At 39.3% G+C, this 21,313-nt stretch overlaps 1 protein-coding gene across 2 annotated transcripts in view; it reads left to right on the top strand.

Annotated features, from left to right (window-relative positions):
* The window catches only part of AKAP9 (A-kinase anchoring protein 9), a 170,994-nt gene extending 150,721 nt beyond the window's left edge, over window positions 1–20,273 (top strand). For both annotated transcript variants that reach the window (XM_025378114.1, XM_025378113.1), the window contains exons 39-50: window positions 3,374–3,593; window positions 5,304–5,454; window positions 6,558–7,226; window positions 7,455–7,663; window positions 7,978–8,083; window positions 9,875–10,057; window positions 11,061–11,261; window positions 12,718–12,950; window positions 15,420–15,505; window positions 17,047–17,176; window positions 18,081–18,220; window positions 19,722–20,273. In XM_025378114.1, coding sequence (XP_025233899.1) covers window positions 3,374–3,593; window positions 5,304–5,454; window positions 6,558–7,226; window positions 7,455–7,663; window positions 7,978–8,083; window positions 9,875–10,057; window positions 11,061–11,261; window positions 12,718–12,950; window positions 15,420–15,505; window positions 17,047–17,176; window positions 18,081–18,220; window positions 19,722–19,759 — 2,366 coding nt within the window. In that variant the 3' untranslated portion in view covers window positions 19,760–20,273. The remainder of the gene's footprint in view (window positions 1–3,373; window positions 3,594–5,303; window positions 5,455–6,557; window positions 7,227–7,454; window positions 7,664–7,977; window positions 8,084–9,874; window positions 10,058–11,060; window positions 11,262–12,717; window positions 12,951–15,419; window positions 15,506–17,046; window positions 17,177–18,080; window positions 18,221–19,721) is intronic.
* The last annotated feature ends 1,040 nt before the right edge of the window (window positions 20,274–21,313 follow it).

Below are 21,313 nucleotides of genomic sequence, written 5' to 3'. Positions count from 1 at the left end.
TGACTTTAAAATAAACTGCTATTCCCCTAATCAGGTTAAGCCCATTGGGTTCATTCTTTTTCTTTATTTTAGAGCTGTATGTTAAGAAAAGAGTCTTTCCAGTCATAAAACAGAAAATACTCTTTCGAGGAAAATCCACCATGCATATAACTAATTCTTTTTTAATCCTTTTTAAAAAATTGTGAGCCATAACATACAGAAAATTACAAATTGCAAATATGCATTATGACACATTATTAAATGAGTATCTATGGAAACATCACCCATATGAATATGACCAGTATCCTGAAAGCCCCTTCTCCCAAGCATATGCTCCTCTGAGTAACTTAGAGGTAATCATAGTTCTGATTTTTCTTTAGTTTTACTACCTATTTATATATTCCTAAAACATATAAGTTTCAAGTTTTTCCTGTTCTTGAACTTTATCAATCTGTATGTGTTTTTTATCTTGTTTCTTTCACCTCTCTGTAACATTCTTCCAACATTCCTCCAAGTTACTGCATTTTTCAAGTTACTGCATTCTTCCAAATTAGTAGTAGAACATTCTTCCAAGTTACTGCATTTATCTCTAGTTCATTCATCCTTGTTACTCCATAACTCTGTAACCCTGTGTAGGGCCAGGTGCAGTGGCTCACACCTGTAATCCCAGCACTTTGGGAGGCCGACATGGGTGGATCATGAGGTCAGGAGTTCAAGACCTGCCTGGCCAAGGTGGTGAAACCCCATCTCTACTAAAAATACAAAAAGTAGCCAGGCATGGTGGCAGGCGCCTGTAATACCAGTCACTCAGGAGGCTGAGGCAGAGAATTGCTTGAACCCAGAAAGTGGAGGTTGCAGTGAGCTGCAATCACTCCACTGCACTCCAGCCTGGGTGACAGAGCAAGACTCCGTCTCAAAAAAAAAAAAAAAAAGAATTCCCTGTATAGATATTCCAAAATTTATATATCCATTCTATTAATATGAGCATTTGGATTGTTTCTACTTTTTAGCTATTTAGCTATCAATGCTATTATAAACATTGTTGTATAGTGTTTCTGCTACATATGTGCATTCTTCTTCTCAGTATATAACTAAGAGTAGAATTGCTGGGTCATGGAATGCCTATCTTAGATAACTTCAAACGATTTTCCTTCATGGTCATATTAGTTTATACACTTACTAGCAGTATATGAGAGTTACGTTGCTTCACATCTTTGCCAACAGCTGGTATAGTCAGACTACTGTTGCCAATCTGCTGGGTGTGCAGTGGATTTTTATTGTGGTTTTAATTGGCTGTTCTCTAATTTCTGAAGTGTTTAGTCCTTTTTCATATGGTAATTGGCTAGTTTGATTTTTATTTTTGTGATATGCTCGTTTAGGTACTTTTTGATAAGAGTATCTGATCTTTTAAATTGAGCTACAGATGGAAATCATTAGAAAGTAAAGTGAAATCTAATTTTCATCATCTCCACTGAGGACACATGGCTGTGTGTTCAGCAATTTTGTTTCATGTACTGGTAGAAACATGTATCCTTTTGGAAATTTTGAAAGTCACAGCATGGTCTCACATTGGTCATTAAAAAGCTGAAGCAGGCTGGGCACAGTGGTTCACGCCTGTACTCCCAGCACTTTGGGAAGCCAAGGCGGAAGGATCACCAGGTCAGGAGTTCGAGACCAGCCTGTCCAACATGGTGAAACCCTGTCTCTACTGAAAATACAAAAATTAGCTGGGCATGGTGGTGGGTGCCTGTAAGCCCAGCTACTGGGGAGGTTGAGGCAGGAGAATCGTTTGAACCTGGGAGGTGGAGGTTGCAGTGAGTCGGGATTGCACCACTGCACTCCAGCCTGGGCTACAGGGCAAGAGTGTCTCAAAAAAATAAAAGCTGAAGCATTCTTATCACTGAGTTTAAGAAGGAAAAAAAAACGAAAGCAAGTTAAAATTACTTCAGAAAAAAGAGTCATAATGAGATAAACATATCACTTTAAATGTAGGCTTAATTGAAGATGCCTTTTAGAGATAAATTAATATTGTTTTACTTAGGTTAAATAGAACACCATTGAAAGCTTAATTAATGTCACAGATTCACATTTATGTAAATCCTTAACCTCTAAAGTTTTTAGAAGCCTTAATTAAACATGATTGATTATCATCTAAAGCTAATGTTATTTCTGTCTCCTAACATCACTAATATGAATTGTAATGTGAATTGTTGAACTTTGATAGTATTTTTTAAGTTAAAAATCCTTTTCTTATTAGAGTAGTATAGTATTACATATTTATGGTGGAATACAGAAAAGAATAGAGTGAAAATCATTCCTTGAATCACCTAAATCCTATAATGACTACCTAACAGCTGGGTAAATATGTCTCCAGACCTTTTCAGTGTGCCTGTGTACATAAGTTTATATTTTTCATAAAAAAGGAATCCTGATACATATTTTATAACATGCCTTTTTTTTTTTTTTTCATTTAACATGCTGAGGGATTTAAATTTTTCAGTTTGTTTTTATTGTAGCAAACATGTAGCAAGAGTTTGGTTGGCCTTTCATGGATAAAAGGACAGTATCCAAAGTGGGGTTTGGATTTCCCACTTCTGGGAAAAGAGTCATATTAAAGTTCCGAGGGACTCTCTGCAAAGGGGTGCTGAACAAAAGAAATAAGCAGTGCTCATCATTGTAGTCAGTTACTTGGGAAATTCCTGCAAGTACTTTGTGTGGCAAGTACTTTGTGTGGGTATCAAAAAATCTTTGGAATTTTTTAAAGTACGTTGTTGAAATTCTGAATGTACAAATATGAGTTCCATTTAAAGTTTTTTTTAAATTTTAAATCTTGCATCCATTAATGTGTTAAACTTTTATCCTTATGTATTTATAGTTCTGAAATCTTGGCCAATAGCACTGTGAGGAAAACATGCCTGAAATTTATTTTTATATATTACCAACTCTTTTTGTTTGTTTTTTTGAGACAGGGTCTCACTCTGTCACTGAGGCTGGAGTACAGTGGCATGGTCTCAGCTCCTTGCAACCTCCACCTCCTGAGCTCAAGCAGTCCTCCCACCTCAGCCTTCTGAGTAGATGGGACTACAGGCACATGCCAGCACACCCAGCTGATTTTTGTATTTTTAGTAGAGACAGAATTTCACCATGTTGCCCAGGCTGGTCTTGAACTCCTGGCCTTAAGCAGTCCTCCCTCCCACCTCAGCCTCACAAAGTGCTGGGATTACAGGTATGAGCCACCATGCCTGTACTGCATTACCAACTCTTGGGATTATAATTTTTCATGTTTCCTTTGAAGTAATCTCCTAAACTGCAAATCAGTTCTTATCAACAAATATTTATAAACCAAATATGAGTTGCTTGATTATGTTTTAAATATTAATCATGTTCTGTGTAGAACTCTTGGAATATAATATACAGCAGAAGCAGTCTCAAATGCTGGAGATGCAAGTGGAGCTCAGCAGTATGAAAGACAGAGCAACGGAACTGCAGGAGCAGCTGAGTTCTGAGAAAATGGTGGTGGCTGAACTGAGAAGTGAGCTTGCACAAACTAAACTGGAACTAGAAACAACACTCAAGGCACAGCATAAACACCTAAAGGAATTGGAGGCTTTCAGGTGTGCCAGGCTTCCTTATTATAAACATGTTACAAGGAATGGGAGTAATTTGTCATAAACACTGTGCAAATATATAACACACATGATATTTAAATACCATGCAATATAACATGCATGATGTTTAAATAGCATGCAACTGTTTTTTTCAAGGAAAAACTATAATAGAAAAAAAACTAAATTTTTCCAAATGATGAACTTATAACATATTCTCTACTGTGACTTCAGTTCTGTGTGAGACTTGTATGAGATATATTTTGACTTTGACCTTTATTTTACCATCAGCCAATTTGAAGTGATATTTATGAATGCAGTAGAATTCATGATTGAGTGAGCTGAAATATGCAAAATATTTGAAGAGACAGTGCTTGTTAAAAGAATATATTTGTTGATACAAATACTGCGATATTCTGTTGCCAAAGACACATTATAACTAGTCGTTTTTATATTGAACATTAGCTTCACACACAAATAGACATGGTGATTACCATGTTCAGTAAAAGACAAAAAATTTATTTACTTTTTATTTATTTATTCTATTTTTTATTTATTTAATTGTCTTGAGACGGAGTCTCACTCTGTCGCCCAGACTGGAGTGCAATGGTGTGATTCCAGCTCACTGCAAGTTCCACCACCTGGGTTCAAGCGATTCTCCTGCCTCAGCCTCCTGAGTGGCTGGGATTATAGGCACCCACCAGTATGCCCAGCTAATTTTTGTATTTTCAGTAGAAATTGAGTTTCACCATGTTGGCCAAGCTGGTCTCGAACTCCTGACCTCAGGTAACCCACCCACCTCAGCCTCCCAAAGTGCAGGGATTACAGGTGTGAGCTGCCATGCCCAGCCAAAATTTTTATTAATACTATTTTGTAACAATAAATTGCATAGTTGTTTGCATTGATAATTAATAACTAATAATTGTAGTACTAGAAACAGTTAATTTGAAGCCAGGTGTGGTGACTAATGCCTGTAATCCCAGTACTTTGGGAGGCCGAGGCGGGTGGATCACCTGAGGTCAGGAATTTGAGACCAGCCTGGCCAACATAGTGAAGCCCCGTCTCTACTAAAAATACAAAAAATTAACCGGGTATGCTGTCGTACATCTGTAATCCCAGCTACTTGGGAGGGTGAGGAAGGAGGACCGCTTGAACCCAGGAGGCGGAGGTTGCAGTGAGTCAAGATTGCGCCATTGCACGCCATCCTGGGTGACAAGAGGGAAACTCTGTCTTTAAAAAAAAAAAAACAGGGCCAGACGCGGTGGCTCACGCCTGTAAATCCAGCACTTTGAGAGGCCCAGGCAGGCAGATCATGAGGTCAAGAGATTGAGACCATCCTGGCCAACATGATGAAACTCCATCTCTACTGAAAATACAAAAATTAGCTGGGCATGGTGGTGTGCGCCTGTAGTCCCAGCTACTTGGGAGGCTGAAGGAGGAAAATTGGTTTAACCCGGGAGGTGGAGGTTGCAGTGAGCCAAGATGACACTACTGCACTCCATCCTGGCGATGGAGCAAGACTCAGTCTCAAAACAAAACAACAAAAAGAGAAAGAGTTAATTTGAAGTGAACCCCAGTCAAGAATCTTTAATAGTTTATATTTTCCTCTTAGCTAGCATATTATATGCCTCAGCTTATCAGTGGAAGCTGTTTTTCTCTCTCTCATTATATGCTTCATCAACATAGCTTTATGGAAGTTCATTTGTCTTTCTGACTTAGGTTGGAAGTTAAAGATAAGACAGATGAAGTACATTTGCTTAACGACACATTAGCAAGTGAACAGAAAAAATCAAGAGAGCTCCAATGGGCTTTGGAGAAAGAGAAAGCGAAGTTGGGACACAGTGAAGAACGGGATAAAGAAGAACTTGAGGTACTGTTATCTTTGTCTTTAAATGTCTCTGGAAAATCCAGAATGATAGAAGAGAGTCTTGAGACTTTCCTCCATCTAAAATGTCAACCTTAGACTTCTTAATAAGATGCGGTAAGTTGTTCACTTAGGCATTCAATACTATATAATGTTATCTAAACAATATTATGAGGAAATGCTAATGGAATGGTGATTGGTTTGTTTGTTAGTTTGTTTTGCTACATCCAAAGATGCATATAGACTGCTCTGCTGCAACATGTTTTGGTCATGTGAATTGGTACACAGAGATAAACATGGCAGTCCTGTCAGTTTAATACAGAAGTAGTTTTGGTTCCTGTTTTCTCCTAGGGAAGAGGAACAGGGATACTTTTCTGGATCCCTCACTGCTTAAGAACATTTAAAGTGAACATTGGCCCCTTTCAGAGAGACACACCCCTGCTTTGCAAGGCTCTCAGCTCAAGGCAGGTTGTACTAGTACATGCAGTATCTACTTTTAATAGAGATGGAGTTGTCTCACTGGCTCAGAGCTCTTCTAGCCACTTAAATGTATGCTGCTTCATTACTTAGTGAGGTTAAGATTTTTTGAGAAAAGTATTTTACCCTTCTTTTGTTTATATTTCATGATTTTGCACTAACTACTGAACATTTAAGTTAATAAACTAAATCAGTTCTATTTTCTAATACAGATACTATCAGCATAGTATTAATAAAGGCATGGTTGTATACTTATAAAGGTTTTTTTTGTTTTGTTTTGTTTTTTTGAGTCAAAGTCTCGCTCTGTTGCCTACCCTGGAGGGCAGTGTGGCATAATCTAGGCTCACTGCAACCTCCACCTCCCAGGTTCAAGCGATTCTCCTGCCTCAGCCTCCCAAGTAGCTGGGACTACAGGCATGTGCCACTGCACCCAGTTAATTTTTTGTATTTTTAGTAGAGACGTAGAGACAGGGTTTCACCATGTTGGCCAGGCTGGTCTGGAACTCTTGACCTCAGGTGATCTGCCCACCTCGGCCCCCCAAAGTGGTGGGATTACAGGCGTGAGCCACCATGCCTGGCCAAGTATTTGTAATAATACTAACAAGTTCTTAAATTTGACTTTCTCATACCAGGATCTGAAGTTTTCACTTGAGAGTCAGAAACAAAGGAATCTTCAGCTAAATCTACTTTTGGAACAACAGAAACAACTACTGGACGAATCCCAGCAAAAAATAGAATCACAGAGAATGCTATATGATGCCCAGTTGTCAGAAGAACACGGTCGAAACTTAGAGCTTCAAGTACTTCTTGAATCTGAGAAAGTTCGAATTCGGGAAATGAGTAGTACCCTAGATAGGGAGCGGGAATTGCACGCACAGCTGCAGAGCAATGATGGTACTGGGCAGTCTCGGCCATCCTTGCCCTCAGAGGACCTACTGAAAGAGCTGCAGAAACAGCTAGAGGAAAAACACAGTCGCATAGTAGAACTGTTAAATGAGACTGAAAAATATAAACTGGATTCTTTGCAAACACGACAGCAAATGGAAAAAGATAGGCAGGTTCATAGGAAAACACTGCAGACAGAACAAGAGGCCAACACTGAGGGACAGAAAAAAATGCATGAGCTCCAGTCCAAAGTGGAAGATCTTCAGCGCCAGCTGGAAGAGAAAAGACAACAAGTTTATAAGTTAGACCTTGAAGGACAGAGACTACAAGGAATCATGCAGGAATTCCAGAAGCAAGAACTAGAACGAGAAGAAAAACGAGAAAGTAGAAGAATTCTGTATCAGAACCTTAATGAGGTAAACTGACAGTTTCTTTTTAGATATTTTTAAGGAAAGTACTGCAGCCCTTTGGTCATTAACTTTTGATATTGGATTAAATTACTTAAATAACTGTTTGTAAATCACCTAAAAATGAAATATATAGACGTTTATTGGATATAAACAATAATTGTGTTCCCTTAAGATAGACTGTGATATGCTCTTCACTTATAATTATTGTTTTCTTATTCTGTCCAAAATTGCCAGCCAGCCACATGGAGCTTAACCAGTGATCGAACTAGAAATTGGGTTCTTCAACAGAAAATAGAAGGAGAAACAAAGGAATCAAACTATGCTAAACTGATTGAAATGAATGGAGGAGGAACCGGCTGTAATCATGAATTAGAAATGATCAGACAAAAGCTTCAATGTGTAGCCTCAAAACTACAGGTTCTAGCCCAGAAAGCCTCTAAGAGGTTAGACTTTTCTGCCTGATCTTTGGGAAAGCAGCATTCTTAGGCTGGGTAGACCCCATGCCTCTTTGACAGCTAGCCAAGGGTGGGGAATTGAAATTTTAAAGGTAATGCATGTTTGCATTAGGAGGTGATATTCTTTAACAGAACTCAAATGTCTGAAAATAACTATCTAACACTTTGACCCAGGGAAGAGAGCACAGTATATAAGGGAGAAGTGTTAGGTGAAGTAGAACGTCACCTGCTCTGTAATGTTTGTGGTAGTAAACACCCCCAATTGAGAAGGTATCTTTTGACTTTCTGTCTTTTTCTTAAAGACTACAGTTTGAAATAGCAGATGATGAAGATTTCATTTGGGTTCAGGAAAATATTGATGAAATTATTTTACAACTACAGAAATTAACTGGCCAACAAGGTGAAGAGGTAATACTTTTTAAAAGTTATTTCGGAAGCATTGAGAGCAAAGATTTAATAGAAACTGAATCATTTGAAACTTGCAGCATATTGTTTATACTCTTTATAGAGTTTTATTTGTATCTTTTCATTGATTTTAAACATGAGTAATAATGCTTGCTTTCCCCCAAGAGAAGATAATGAAGGCTTGTGGGGGAAGTTAGCTTTCATTATTGTTACTGAATAATTATGTTGACCTTTTACCGTATGGAGACAAGCTTCCTGAAAGAGTGATCTGGCTTCTATCCTCTCTACTCCGTGAAACACCCTTAGACGCCTACCAGTGTCTAAACAATTGACTAATCTGGTGAATCTTTTCAGTCTTTTTCTTGACTTCTTTGTAGCATTTGATACTTTTGATCTCTTTTATTTTCTTAAGACCTTCTCTTTCCTTGCGTGTCACGTCAGTATTCTAACATTTCTTCTGCTTCTTTCATCAGTTACCTTTATGGTTCCTCTTCCTACCCTCTTCCTTCTTTTCTGTAACCTATAACTATGAAAGCTCACACAGTCCAACACCCTGAGCTCTCACTAGACTTATTATTAAACAAATACTTATATTGAACACTTACTCTGTGCCAGATAAGTGCCAGATAGGTTCTGGAGATACAGTGAACAAATCTGACTAAAACCTCACCCTTATGGAGCTTATCTTTAGTGGACTGTGGTTCTAGTCTAAACCTCTGTCCTGTGTTCCAGGCTTATATTTTCTTTTTTGTTTTGTTTTTTGAGATGGAGTCTTACTCTGTCACCCAGGCTGGAGTGCAGTGGCGCAATCTCAACTCACTGCAACCTCTGCTTCCTGGGTTCATGCCATTCTCCTGCCTCAGCCTCCCGAATAGCTGGGACTATAGGCACTCGCCAGTAGGCCCGGCTAATTTTTTGTATTCTTTAGTAGAGATGGGGTTTCACTGTGTTAGCCAGGATGGTCTCGATCTCCTGACCTCATAATCCGCCCGCCTCGGCCTCCTAAAGTGCTAGGATTACAGGCGTGAGCCACCGTGCCCGGCCCAGGCTTATATTTTCAGTTAGTTACTAGACATTTTTCCTTAGGGAAATGTACCCCATAGTGACCCTATAGGAACCTCACAGGCACATTCCAAACTGAACACCGTCTTCCCTTTCTCCTTCCTGCTCCAGACCCTCATTTCTAGTCATGATACCGCCCAGTTTAGAAAGCTGGAAGTCACCATAGACCACTTTCCTTCACCCTTCCCTGCATGTCTACATAGTCACTAAGTCCTGTCCCTCTTATCTTCTACATACCTCTCCCACACACCCTTTACTTTCTGTCCCTTAGGCATTGCCTCCATTCAGGCTTTCAGCATTTCTTACCTGGCTGTTGAAACAACTTGCTGATAGGTCTACCTGACACGAAGATATCTTCCCTAATTTCCCCTGCTTTGTACATTACTACGAAAGGAATTTTTCCAACACATAAATTTTGTGTCGTATTTTTGCATCAAGCCTTTCATGACTCTCCATTGCCTACATTTAGCTCTGTTATTCCTAAAGTAAAGCAATCTAGACTTAACAGGCAACCTACAACACCCCGAAAGGAATACACACTCGCTCAAGCCTGTGCGCCTTTTGCTTAATGTGCCCTTATCTTTTCTGCCTGGTAAATATCTACCTATTACTGAAGACTCAACTCAAGCACCAATTCATGAACTTTGTTGCTCTCGGTGCCTATTCACACTTTATATGCATTATTCACATCCATTTGTGCTTAAGTGACCTTACACCATTTTATTTTTCCAGCCCAGCTTGGTGTCCCCAAGTACTTCTTGTGGCTCCTTGACTGAAAGACTACTGAGACAAAATGCTGAGCTGACAGGGCATATCAGTCAACTGACTGAAGAGAAGAATGACTTAAGGAACATGGTTATGAAGCTGGAAGAGCAGATCAGGTGGTATCGACAGACAGGAGCTGGTAGAGATAATGTATGTCCATTTTTAGCATCTCCATATATGAGAATTAGTGCATGCTTATCATTTCTGCTATCTAGTTCAAGTTTTAATCCTGTTAATGTAAAACTATCACATACCTGATTCTTAGTAGGATCTGTAGAAAATTTTATAGGGATGACAATAATAATATTACTATTACTACTAAGTTACTAATAATTACTGTTATTTATTGGAAACCATCTCTGTACTCGACTCTGGGTTGCATACATAAAGAATGTCTAATCCACATCCACCTTATACCTGAGAAAACTGAAGTCGTAGTCAAACCAAGATACATGTATCTCCAAAGCCAGATACTTTGCTACCTAGGCACCAACAACAGATACACAAAATGTTCACATGTGAATCCTGACTGTTCTCTTCGGTTACTTATCAGTCATTGTGTTCATGACTCAAATAGAAGGTGCTGTTAAATTATGTCTTTCAGTCTGATAAATTACGCTGAGAATTTACTTAAAATTTTTCCATTTAAAACCAGGTATAAAATTAATTGCTAGTTTCCATAATCACCCAATATAAAGATAGAAAAGACCTGTAAGACAACTGTATGGTTAAATACATGATAACACATTTATGTGCCTTTTATAGAAATCCACTTATTATGTACATACTGGCTTGTTTTTTTCCCACTTCTCCAATACACTATTTCAGGCACAGGCTCAAAATTTGGACCCAAATGGTCTGTTAGGTCTCTTAATGTTTTTAGTTCAAAGCTCTGCTAATCTGCTAAACCTTCCCTGTGGCCAGGCTTTCTCAAGGACTTTTAGTTGTAAAACTAATGTATTTAGCAAAGGACCATGTACTTAGAGTTAGTGTATATGCATAATGTCAATTGAGATTGGCTTTGAACTTTGTCTAGGTGGGGTCAGAAAGTTGAGACTGCACCATCATTGAGCTATCTTTAATATGTTTAGCTCAGACTTTTCTTCAGAGACTTGTTCTTAAAAATCATGTAAGTAGTCTGTGGTCTTTGCAGTCTTCCAGGTTTTCATTGAATGGTGGTGCCAACATTGAAGCCATCATTGCCTCTGAAAAAGAGGTATGGAACAGAGAAAAATTGACTCTCCAGAAATCTTTGAAAAGGGCAGAGGCTGAAGTATACAAACTGAAAGCTGAACTAAGAAATGACTCTTTACTTCAAACTCTAAGCCCTGATTCTGAACATGTCACTTTAAAGGTAGGAGACATCTCCCATCTAAACATCACAGTTTGTTCTATGTTTTTGCCTTCTTTCATCTCTCACTGACCTTAAATAAATAGACTAAAGAAATTTAGGGCCGGGCACGGTGGCTCACGCCTGTAATCTCAGCACTTTGGGAGGCCAAGATGCACGGATCACGAGGTCAGGAGATTAAAACTATCCTGGCTAACATGGTGAAACCCCGTCTCTACCAAAAATACAAAAACAAAAAAAATTAGCCGGGTGGGGTGGTGGGCGCCTATAGTCCCAGCTACTCAGGAGGCTGAGGCAGGAGAATGACATGAACCTGGGAGGCAGAGCTTGCAGTGAGCCGAGATTGCACCACTGCACTCCAGCCTGGGTGACAGAGTGAGACTCCGTCTCAAAAAAAAAAAAAAAAAAAAAAAAGATGGTATTCAGGTTTTGTCTCTAGGTCTCTTTATTCAGTCTTTGTCATGAATGCAGGTCACAGAGGTTTGTGGAAAGGCATGCCCAGGACTGGGACCAGATTAACCTCTATTAATGGTCACAGTGACAGCATCCTGGGCTCGTGGTTCCACTTTCCCTGGTTTCATCCCTAATAGACCAAAAGAATGTTATATGTAAGAGCATCATACTCTGTAAAATGGTAAGCCCTCTGAAAGCCTCCCTAGTGACTAATAATGAATGTTGTTAAAAGTACCTTAATCAGTCAACATAAAATTCAAAACATAAAAACTTTTGGAACATTTATTCCAGTTTATGACTCTGAAGGGATAGAAAACATTAACATTTAAAAAGTTAGATTAGGCCAGGCACGGTGGCTCACACCTGTAATCCCAGCACTTTGGGAGGCCGAGGTGGGTGGATTACTGAGGTCAGGAGTTTGAGATCAGCCTGGCCAACATGGTGAAATCCCATCTGTACTAGAAGTACAAAAACTAGCCAGGCATGGTGGTGGGTGCCTGTAATCCCACCTACTTAGGAAGCTGAGGTAGGAGAATTGCTTGAACCCGGGAGACGGAGGTTGCAGTGAGCCGAGATCACGCCACTGCACTCTAGCGTGGGTGACAGAGTGAGACTCCATCTCATAAATAAATAAATAGATTAGTGACCCTAATGAAAATAGCTCTGTACAATTAAAAAAAGAAAAAAAAAAAAAGATGAAATTGGGATGACAAAAATATTTGCAATTAATATTATAATGAGGGCTAAATCCTAAAAGAAGTCTAACTATTACTATTCAGACTCCATTGACTAAAAGAGGCAAAAGTGTAAAGCTTAGTTAATTTATCTTAAATTTCACCTTTGCTGATAAAGTAGAAAACAGTGATAGGATACCTGCCATTTTATTACTACTACTATTACTACTACTACTACTACTACTACTTGTTAAAATCTAGGTTATTTTCCCCTGGAGAGCAGGTTGAATGTTTTCTTAATGTCTTTATGTTCTTCTCTTCCTTAAATATAGAGAATTTATGGCAAATACTTGAGGGCAGAAAGTTTTCGAAAGGCTCTCATTTACCAGAAGAAATATCTGCTGCTGTTACTGGGTGGGTTCCAGGAATGTGAAGATGCCACTTTGGCCCTGCTTGCCCGGATGGGGGGGCAGCCAGCTTTCACGGATCTAGAGGTGATCACCAATCGCCCAAAGGGCTTCACCAGGTTTCGGTCGGCCGTCAGAGTATCCATTGCAATTTCCAGGTGAAGAACTTGAAGGAAAATGCATTTTACTAATAGACTCTCTAAAAGGATTAGTTCTCTTTAATTCTCCCTCTATTCTTTTCTGGGTATAATCTATATTTGTATGGTAGGCGGTATGTGCCATCACTGAAGCATGTCTGCTTTGTTTTTCTAGGTTTTCATTCAGCAGGAATAGTGGCAGGGTATGCGTAGACTATGAAAAGGGCCTTCCTAGGTCCAGGAAGCTGGTGACTCAGAGCTGGCCTATCCAGTCAGGGTTGCCTTTTAGAAAACAATCTGGACCAGGCACAGTGCCTCATGCCTGTAATCCCAGCACTTTGGGAAGCCAAGGCGGGCAAATCACAAGGTCAGAAGATCAAGACCAGCCTGGCCAACGTGATAAAACTCTGTCTCTACTAAAAAAACAAAAAATTAGCTGGGCGTAGTGGCAGGTGCCTGTAGTCCCAGCTACTCAGAGTGAGACTCTGTCAAAAAAAAGAAAAAGAAAAAGGCCGGGTGTGGTGGCTCACATCTGTAATTCCAGCACTTTGGGAGGCCAAGGCAGGCGGATCACAAGGTCAGGAGATCGAGACCATTGTGGCTATGCTGAAACCTCATCTCTACTAAAAATACAAAAAAAAGTAGCCAGGCATGGTGGCGGGCGCCTATAGTCCCAGCTACTTGGGAGGCTGAGGCAGGAGAATGGCGTGAACCCAGGAGGCGGAGCTTGCAGTGAGCGAAGATCGCACCACTGCACTCCAACCTGGGCAACAGAAGGAGACTCCATCTCAAAAAAAAAAAAAAAAAATCTAAATAAGCCCATGAACAAGCTCACACATGTAAAAAAAAGATTATAACATTTAAAAATGTACTTGACAAATTACTTCTTAGGCTGGCATACATTCATTTTCTTCATTGCTAAGATAACCCAGTTTTGGTGCCCAGCTATGGAAGGTCCTTTCCTAACTGCATTCAAGTCAGAGGTTAGCCTTTAGGGCATTGGATTTTTGCTAGTGCTTTTGTTGTTCTTTCTCTAGTAATCCCAAGCAAAGAACGCTGGTATTCATTCTGTCTGTGATTGACATGCAGCCAAGACTCAAACTACTTTGAGGACCTGGCCCACTACAGTCTTCTGACCTGGTTATATGCATACAAACACCAAGGCTTCTCCATGCATCCTCCTCCCTTTTAGGAGGCAGACAGATCTTAAAGGAATTTTGCTTTTTAAAGTTCTTTCTGTTAAAGAAAGTTCTTTCTGTTTAAAGGTCACATCTGATGCTTCTTTAAGGAGTTTTACCCTTTTTTTCTTATTTATTTTTCTTTAAAAATATGGCACAATTTTTTAATTGGAAGCTGTCTGAGATCACCTGGTCTAGAATCTCATTCCACACTTGAGGAAACTGAGGCAGGGAGAGGTTACAAAGCCAGTAGTGATAGAGCTGGGACAACCAGCTCAGTCTCCCCAGTCTCATTCATGCTGGCTCTGGAAACAGGAACACAGGTTTTATCTTAGTGTGGGCCTCAGACCCTCCTTGCTTCTGATATTCCATACTGTAGTCTCCTGGTTTCATTTACTCTTTCTCACCTTTCATTTCCTTCATCACCTTGTATAGAGTTAAACCAGGGTAAGTGCTGGTAGATGCATTGATGAAAAAATATATAATTCCTGCCTAAATACCTAAAGGCAGCTCACTTTCTAGTGGGGAAGACTAATATGCACAGAACTTAGAATATAATAAATAAATGGGAGGTCACAGGAGTTAGCTAGTAATTTTGATTAGAGGGATCTAGAGAGGCTTCATGAAAGCAATGTAGAAGTTGTTATTGACAAACTTCACTCTGCCCTGCTTTTTCTTATCCAAGATTATGTTTATCATATTTTGACCCTCCTAAGACGGAGCCTTGGAACGGATTCAAAATAAATCGAAACTGGTGCTCCAAAAGTTCCTTGGGCCATAATGGGGCAGGTGGTAACTTGCTGCACCTGGTTCATGAAGCTAACACTCCCATTCCTTTTGAAACCAACATTTTTTGTCCCTAATCAAAGGGACAAGAGCCTCACCCACCTTGCAGCATTCCCAGCACATTCTTATTGCCAATTTAAGGGTCTTTTTGTTCTCTTATTTCATCTGCCCTTTATTCTCTATTCTCTTTTCATTACTTCTCACCCTTTCTTTGTCTACTTTTCCCATCTACTTTTGCCTTCCATCTCCTTGTACCCCATTTATCCCTCAAGCCAGAACCTGATGCTGACAGTATAAGAGACCTCTAATGCCTCTTGGGAAGGGGATAAGGGGATCTTGAATCCCTATTCCTCTGTTCCAGTTGATTTTGTCACAATGGGCATTGACATAGTTTAATTGGGCAATCGTGAAATTTGACATATGTTCTATGTTTATATTTAAATGTATGATGTGATTTTTGTAGGAAGTATACATACTGTTTACATTATAGATGTGCTGTGAAATTTTATCTTGGAATCTTTTTTAGAATGAAATTTTTGGTTCGACGGTGGCATCGAGTCACAGGTTCTGGTTCCATCAATATTAACAGAGATGGCTTTGGACTGAATCAAGGTGAAGTCAAAATAGCATATTTTCTTATGTTTATGGCTCTCTAAATCAGAGGTCCCCCACCCCCAGGCTATGGACCCATACTTGTCTGTGGCCTGTTAGGAACCAGGCCGCACAGCAGCAGGTGAGTGGCGGGGACTACTGCCCGAGCTCCACCTCCTGGCAGATCAGCCGTGGCATTAGATTCTCACAGGAGCACAGACCTTATTGTGAACTGCACATGTGAGGAATCTAGGTTGTGTGCTCCTTATGAGAATCTAACTAATGCCTGATGATCTGGGGTGGAACAGTTTCATCCAGAAACCATTCCGGCCCCTCTGGGTCCATGGAAAAATTGTCTTCCATGAAATGCGTCCCTGGTGCCAAAAAGGTTAGGGACTGCTGCTCTGAATTACTGCATGTGTAATACTTACCAAATAATGAATTCTGGAAACAATGTTTTCCAAAGACAAAGCCCTTATAACTGCCAAAACTAGGTAACTTCACTGTTTTTTAAAGAGGGTAATACTAGCTGATTTTCATGGAGAACTTAGTCTGCACCAGGCCGTGCTCTTTTCATGTATTCTCCCAATCCTGTGATAGAAATACAGTTGTTACTATTCTCACTTTTAGATGAAAAACCGAGGCATGGAAAACACATGTCATTTGCCCCAGAATGGCCAGTAGGGAAGTGATGGAATCAGGACCAAACACTGGCAGTCTGGCCCCAGAGCCCATACTCTTCATAACTGCATTTAAGGCACTGGTTCAAGACAGGATTGCTGTTAGTCATATGGAATAATTATGAAGTTTTCATAATTTAACAATATTCAAACAGGTTTCTGAGTTTACCAAGAGGTTGTATAATAATGGTAACAGCTAAAATTCCTTCTCTCTACACCTAGAAGTGGAAACAAACTAGGGCTTGAACATTTCTGGCAATAAAGATGAGGTCCGAATCTGGGGAGCACACAGAGGTACAGAGGACACAGCATCCCTGTGCTGTGTATTCATAGTAAACCACCTTCACATACTCTACCAGGAGCTGAGCATCCGAGAGAGGGGAAATAGATTTGGTACCCTACACAAAGTATTTTGAAATATCATTACACTGAAACAGCTGAAATTTGTACCATAATAAGTTGTGTTTTATTAAAAGTTAGCAAATCTTGATTTTAAGTCAATAGAATGGAATGTTTACATTAGTCTAATATTTTTTATCCACATCATTTCCCACAAACCACACATACTCAGACACCCCTCACCTCTCATCTACTTAGAGCTAAGGTCTTTAAAAAAGAAAGTATGCCAATTAAATAATTTTCTTTGAGACATAATTCCAGGTATCAGAAATACTCATATTCAAAAGTAAACAAAATAACATTTGAAAGCCAAATTTTTGTTTGCACTGTTTCTCCTTTAGCAAGAATAATAAGAAATGACTATAAATAGGAGATGGTATAATATAGTATAATAGTCTTTTGAGCAGATACCTATTTTGTAGAAATTTTTTAAGGGCTTGGGATTTTATTTTTCTTTACAAGGAATATTTTGGGTTACTTTAGGTGCTGAAAAGACTGACTCATTTTTTCATTCTTCTGGTGGGCTGGAGCTATATGGAGAACCAAGACACACAACGTATCGCTCAAGATCAGATCTGGACTATATTAGGTCCCCTTTACCATTTCACAATAGGTAAGAATTTGAGAAAACCTGCCTGGAATTGTTAAATGTATTCATATTTAACAGAGAAAAATGGACATTTTTAGGGCTTTGACTTCTTTGCATTGAGACAGACATCTTTGTTATATGTAATTTACATAATCTGACCAGGCATGGTGGCTCACACCTGTAATCCCAGCACTTTGGGAGGCTGAGGTGGGCAGATCATGAGGTCAGGAGTTCAAGACCAGCTGGTTCGAGCCCAGCCTGGCCAACATGGTGAAACCCTGTCTCTACTTAAAATACAAAAAAATTAGCCGGGCATGGTGGTGGGTGCTTGTTATCCCAGCTACTGGGGAGGCTGAGGCAGGAGAATCGCTTGAACTCAAGAGGCAAAGGTTGCAGTGAGCCAAGATTGCACCACTGCACTCTAGCCTGGGCAAAAAGCAAGACTTGGTTTCCAAAAAAATAATAATAATAATAATGCACATAATCTAAGGCTCAATGTAAAAATGTAAACACCAGTGTTTAAATTTGTAACTAATTTCCAAGGGTATAGCAAACAAAGCTGACCAAGTGTTATTTAGTATATGCTGTGATTAGATATTGGGAAAAGTATTGATTAAAATTGATAGTCTCTGACCATTATGAAAAGCTTAACAATCTTCATGACAAGATGCATTTATACATACCCAATTTATTGAGACCTCTGCCACAAGCATTGTATTGGACATTCTTATGTTGACTTAGTAGCATCTTTGAATTTATTGAAGAGTCGTCTCTTTCTCATCCCAAACTCCAAAGCTGAAGCTTAGGGGATATACATTATGTGTGTACAAGTGACCCACCTTTTTGGGGAAGGGAGTAGAGGCAGGTTGGTAACTTGTATGCATATTTCTGGATAACTTGATTCATGTACATATTTTTAATCCTTTAGGTACCCAGGCACTCCAGCTGATTTCATTCCTGGTTCTTTAGCATGTTCTCAGCTTCAGAATTACGATCCTGACAGAGCCCTAACAGATTATATCACTCGGCTGGAGGCACTGCAAAGACGACTTGGAACTGTACAGTCAGGTGCTCTAAGTTTAACCACATCTTGGCAGCACCACAGTGCTAGACCCACAGCTCCCCTTTTTTTGAAATTCTTTCACACTCATCATTAGGATAATCAAAGCTTCCAGTTTAGCACATGAGCTATTAAGTTAGCCAAAGCTTAAACTCTTGTAACCAGCAGAGAAACTGACTTTAAATAATTTAAGTGAAAATATGATTTATCACCCCAGATCTCACTCCTCCCAAAAATGATTTCCTACTATCTTCATTCAGCGGACTGATGACACAAATGCACAATGAGCACCAATGTGCAAGGTACTCTGAGTCTACAGAGCCTTACTGGAGAACGTATTCCTAAGTTGTGCGTGGCAGAAAGTGGTAAGGCCGTGCCACAGCACTCCAGCGTGGGCAGCAAAGTGAGACCCTGTCTCAAAGAAAAAAAAAAGGTGGTAAGGCATACAAATCGGGTGGAGTTAAGGAGGAAGCACTTGCTTTAAGCACTTAATGTAACCATTTTCCCTGCTACTATATTGTGCCTTTATGTATCATCCAAAAAAATTATCCCATTTTAAAATACTTCGTAAGGATTCTTTTATTTTTCTTTGTTCAAAAACAAAAAGCAATTCATACTTTAAAATAAAGGTGGATTCCCTGTTCATGGAAGGAAAACCTCTTTTCCCTTTCTCACTTCAGTTCACTCCTGATTCAAAGACTTTGAATCATTTAGTAGTTTCTCTCTTCCTTCAAGAAAGCATTTGTTTAAACCCAAGCATCTTGTAGTAATAGGAAACTTTTATTATCATAGCTGAGTGTGCTTGTTGGTTTGCCTTGGCTTGTTTTGTTTTGAGCATCCAAATTTCACAAAACCCAGATTTTGAAGACCAAAAGATTTTTCAAAAATGTATGAGGTATAGAACATTCAACTTTGAGAGCACTTTAAAAAAAACTCTATACATTAGTCTCACCTACTTTGCTATAGAGTCAGTCATGGTGATTTTTAAATATATATTCAAAATCTCTTAAAAATCAGCTTAAGTATATGGGCTGGGCACGGTGGCTCATGCCTGTAATCCCAGCACTTTGGGAGGCCGAGGCGGGCGGATCACGAGGTCAGGAGTTCAAGACCAGCCAGTTCGAGACTAGCCTGGCCAATATGGTGAAACCCCATCTCTACTAAAAATACAAAAATAGCTGGGCATGGTGGCACGTATGTATAGTCCCAGCTACTCGGGAGGCTGAGGCAGGAGAATCGCTTGAACCCAGGAGGCGGGGGTTGCAGTGCACCAAGATCACACCACTGCATTCCAGCCTAGGCAACAGAGTAAGACTCCATGTCGGCGGAGGGTGGGGGCGGGGGGAAAGGGAGGACCAGTTTATCAGTTTAAGTATGAAGACATTTTAAGGAAAAAAGGGCTTTTAAAAAAATGGAGAATAATAATTTCCTTTGTGTGAACTCTAGTGGGTCTGATACAGGTAGCAATGTAATTTGAAATCAGTTGAATTTCCTGTTTTTCTCTCATAGGTTCAACTACTCAATTTCATGCTGGCATGAGAAGATAATCCTTTGAAACATCATTAGTTGAAGTGATTTTAAACAGATTTCATTTTGTAAATCATTGGTTCTTTTGTGCTTTTGTATTGTGAATATTCGATGGGACCAATATGAACACAGCTTATGATTGTATACAAATCCCTTGCCAGCACATGAAAACAAACTGGAATTTGTATATATAAGCATTGTGTATGTATTCATGCACAATAATCATTGAATTACCTGTATATTTGTGGAATGCTAATTTAAAACATTAAATTATGAACCTTGTGTATTTATCAAATGGGTGAAAAGATTAAACTTTTACGCATTACAATACTGCTGAATGTGTAGCTCGAGGTGTCCTGCACTTTCCTTATAAGGCTACTGAAGTTACATGTTTTGCCTAATATATTCTACTGGTGATGAAAACAGATAATATCACTTGTAGAGACCTATTTTTGTATAATGGTAGAAGTTTCGAATTTTATGGGGTATTTTGTCAAGTACTGAAATAAAAATGACTTCACCATTTTCACCACACTGTATTTGAACCTTCTTCATTTTTAACTGAGCTATAGTTCTTGGTACATAGCATTTCATTACTTATGTCAAATATGTAGGAGTGAGAGATTCAGAGAAAGTTGTCCTAATCTTAGAGTTAATACTGTTGAAAAGTTTTCCATGTGTCTTTGTATCAACTTTACATCTACATAATGTTTTTTAAAAGCTATATTGGTATTTCATGATTGATCAATATTTACTGCATTACAGTTAGTGTTACTTGATTCCAAAGAAGTGTTCTCACAAATCCATGGCCCACTAAAAAGATGAAGAAATCATTAACTCAAAAGATCTTAATCACATTGCAGCAGAATTAAACAGTATCCCTGTTGTCCAAGGCAAATTCAGACTGGGAGGCTGTCACAGAGATAATACAAATCGCAATGTTATTTCTCATCTGGAGTCCTCCCCAATAACATGGCAACTCACTAAAAACAGCAAGAGGACTAGTATTTGATGCTTACATCCGGAGGATTTTGTCTTCTTATTTGATGTTCCATGATTTATACCAACACAAACAGGCATGGGAGAAAGTTGTACAGTCTTGAACATTTCCAATTTCAGTCATCCCTCAGCATGTGTGGGGGATTCGTTCCAGGATCCCCCTTGGATACTACAGTCCGCGAATGCTTAAGTCTCTTATAAAACAATGTGCTATTTGCAAATAATCTACACATATCCTCCTGTGTACTTCACATCATCTCCAGATTATTTGATACCTAATACAATGTGAACATTATGTAAATAGTTGCTACTTATTTTTTTATTGTTGTGGGGTTTTATTTTTAATATTTTAAACCTGCAGTTGGTTGAATCAGAGTATGCAGAACCCACAGATACAAGGGGCCAACTATACTTAAATTTTCCACATTAGAAGCTGGGTTCCAATAAGAGGAATTCTAGAAATAGCAAACATACTCTAAAGCAGTTAGTTGAAGGGGCAGGTTGTGGGTAAAAACCTTTTTCAGCTAAGCATGGCTTGCCATTCAAGGCCATTCTGCTCTAGGAGACAGTGGAGA

The sequence above is a fragment of the Theropithecus gelada genome, chromosome 3, assembly GCF_003255815.1.
Source record: "Theropithecus gelada isolate Dixy chromosome 3, Tgel_1.0, whole genome shotgun sequence".
In the NCBI taxonomy this organism is placed as follows: domain Eukaryota; kingdom Metazoa; phylum Chordata; class Mammalia; order Primates; family Cercopithecidae; genus Theropithecus; species Theropithecus gelada.
The sequence above is the reverse complement of the archived record's forward strand: the minus strand, read 5'-3'. Positions and strand labels throughout refer to the sequence as shown.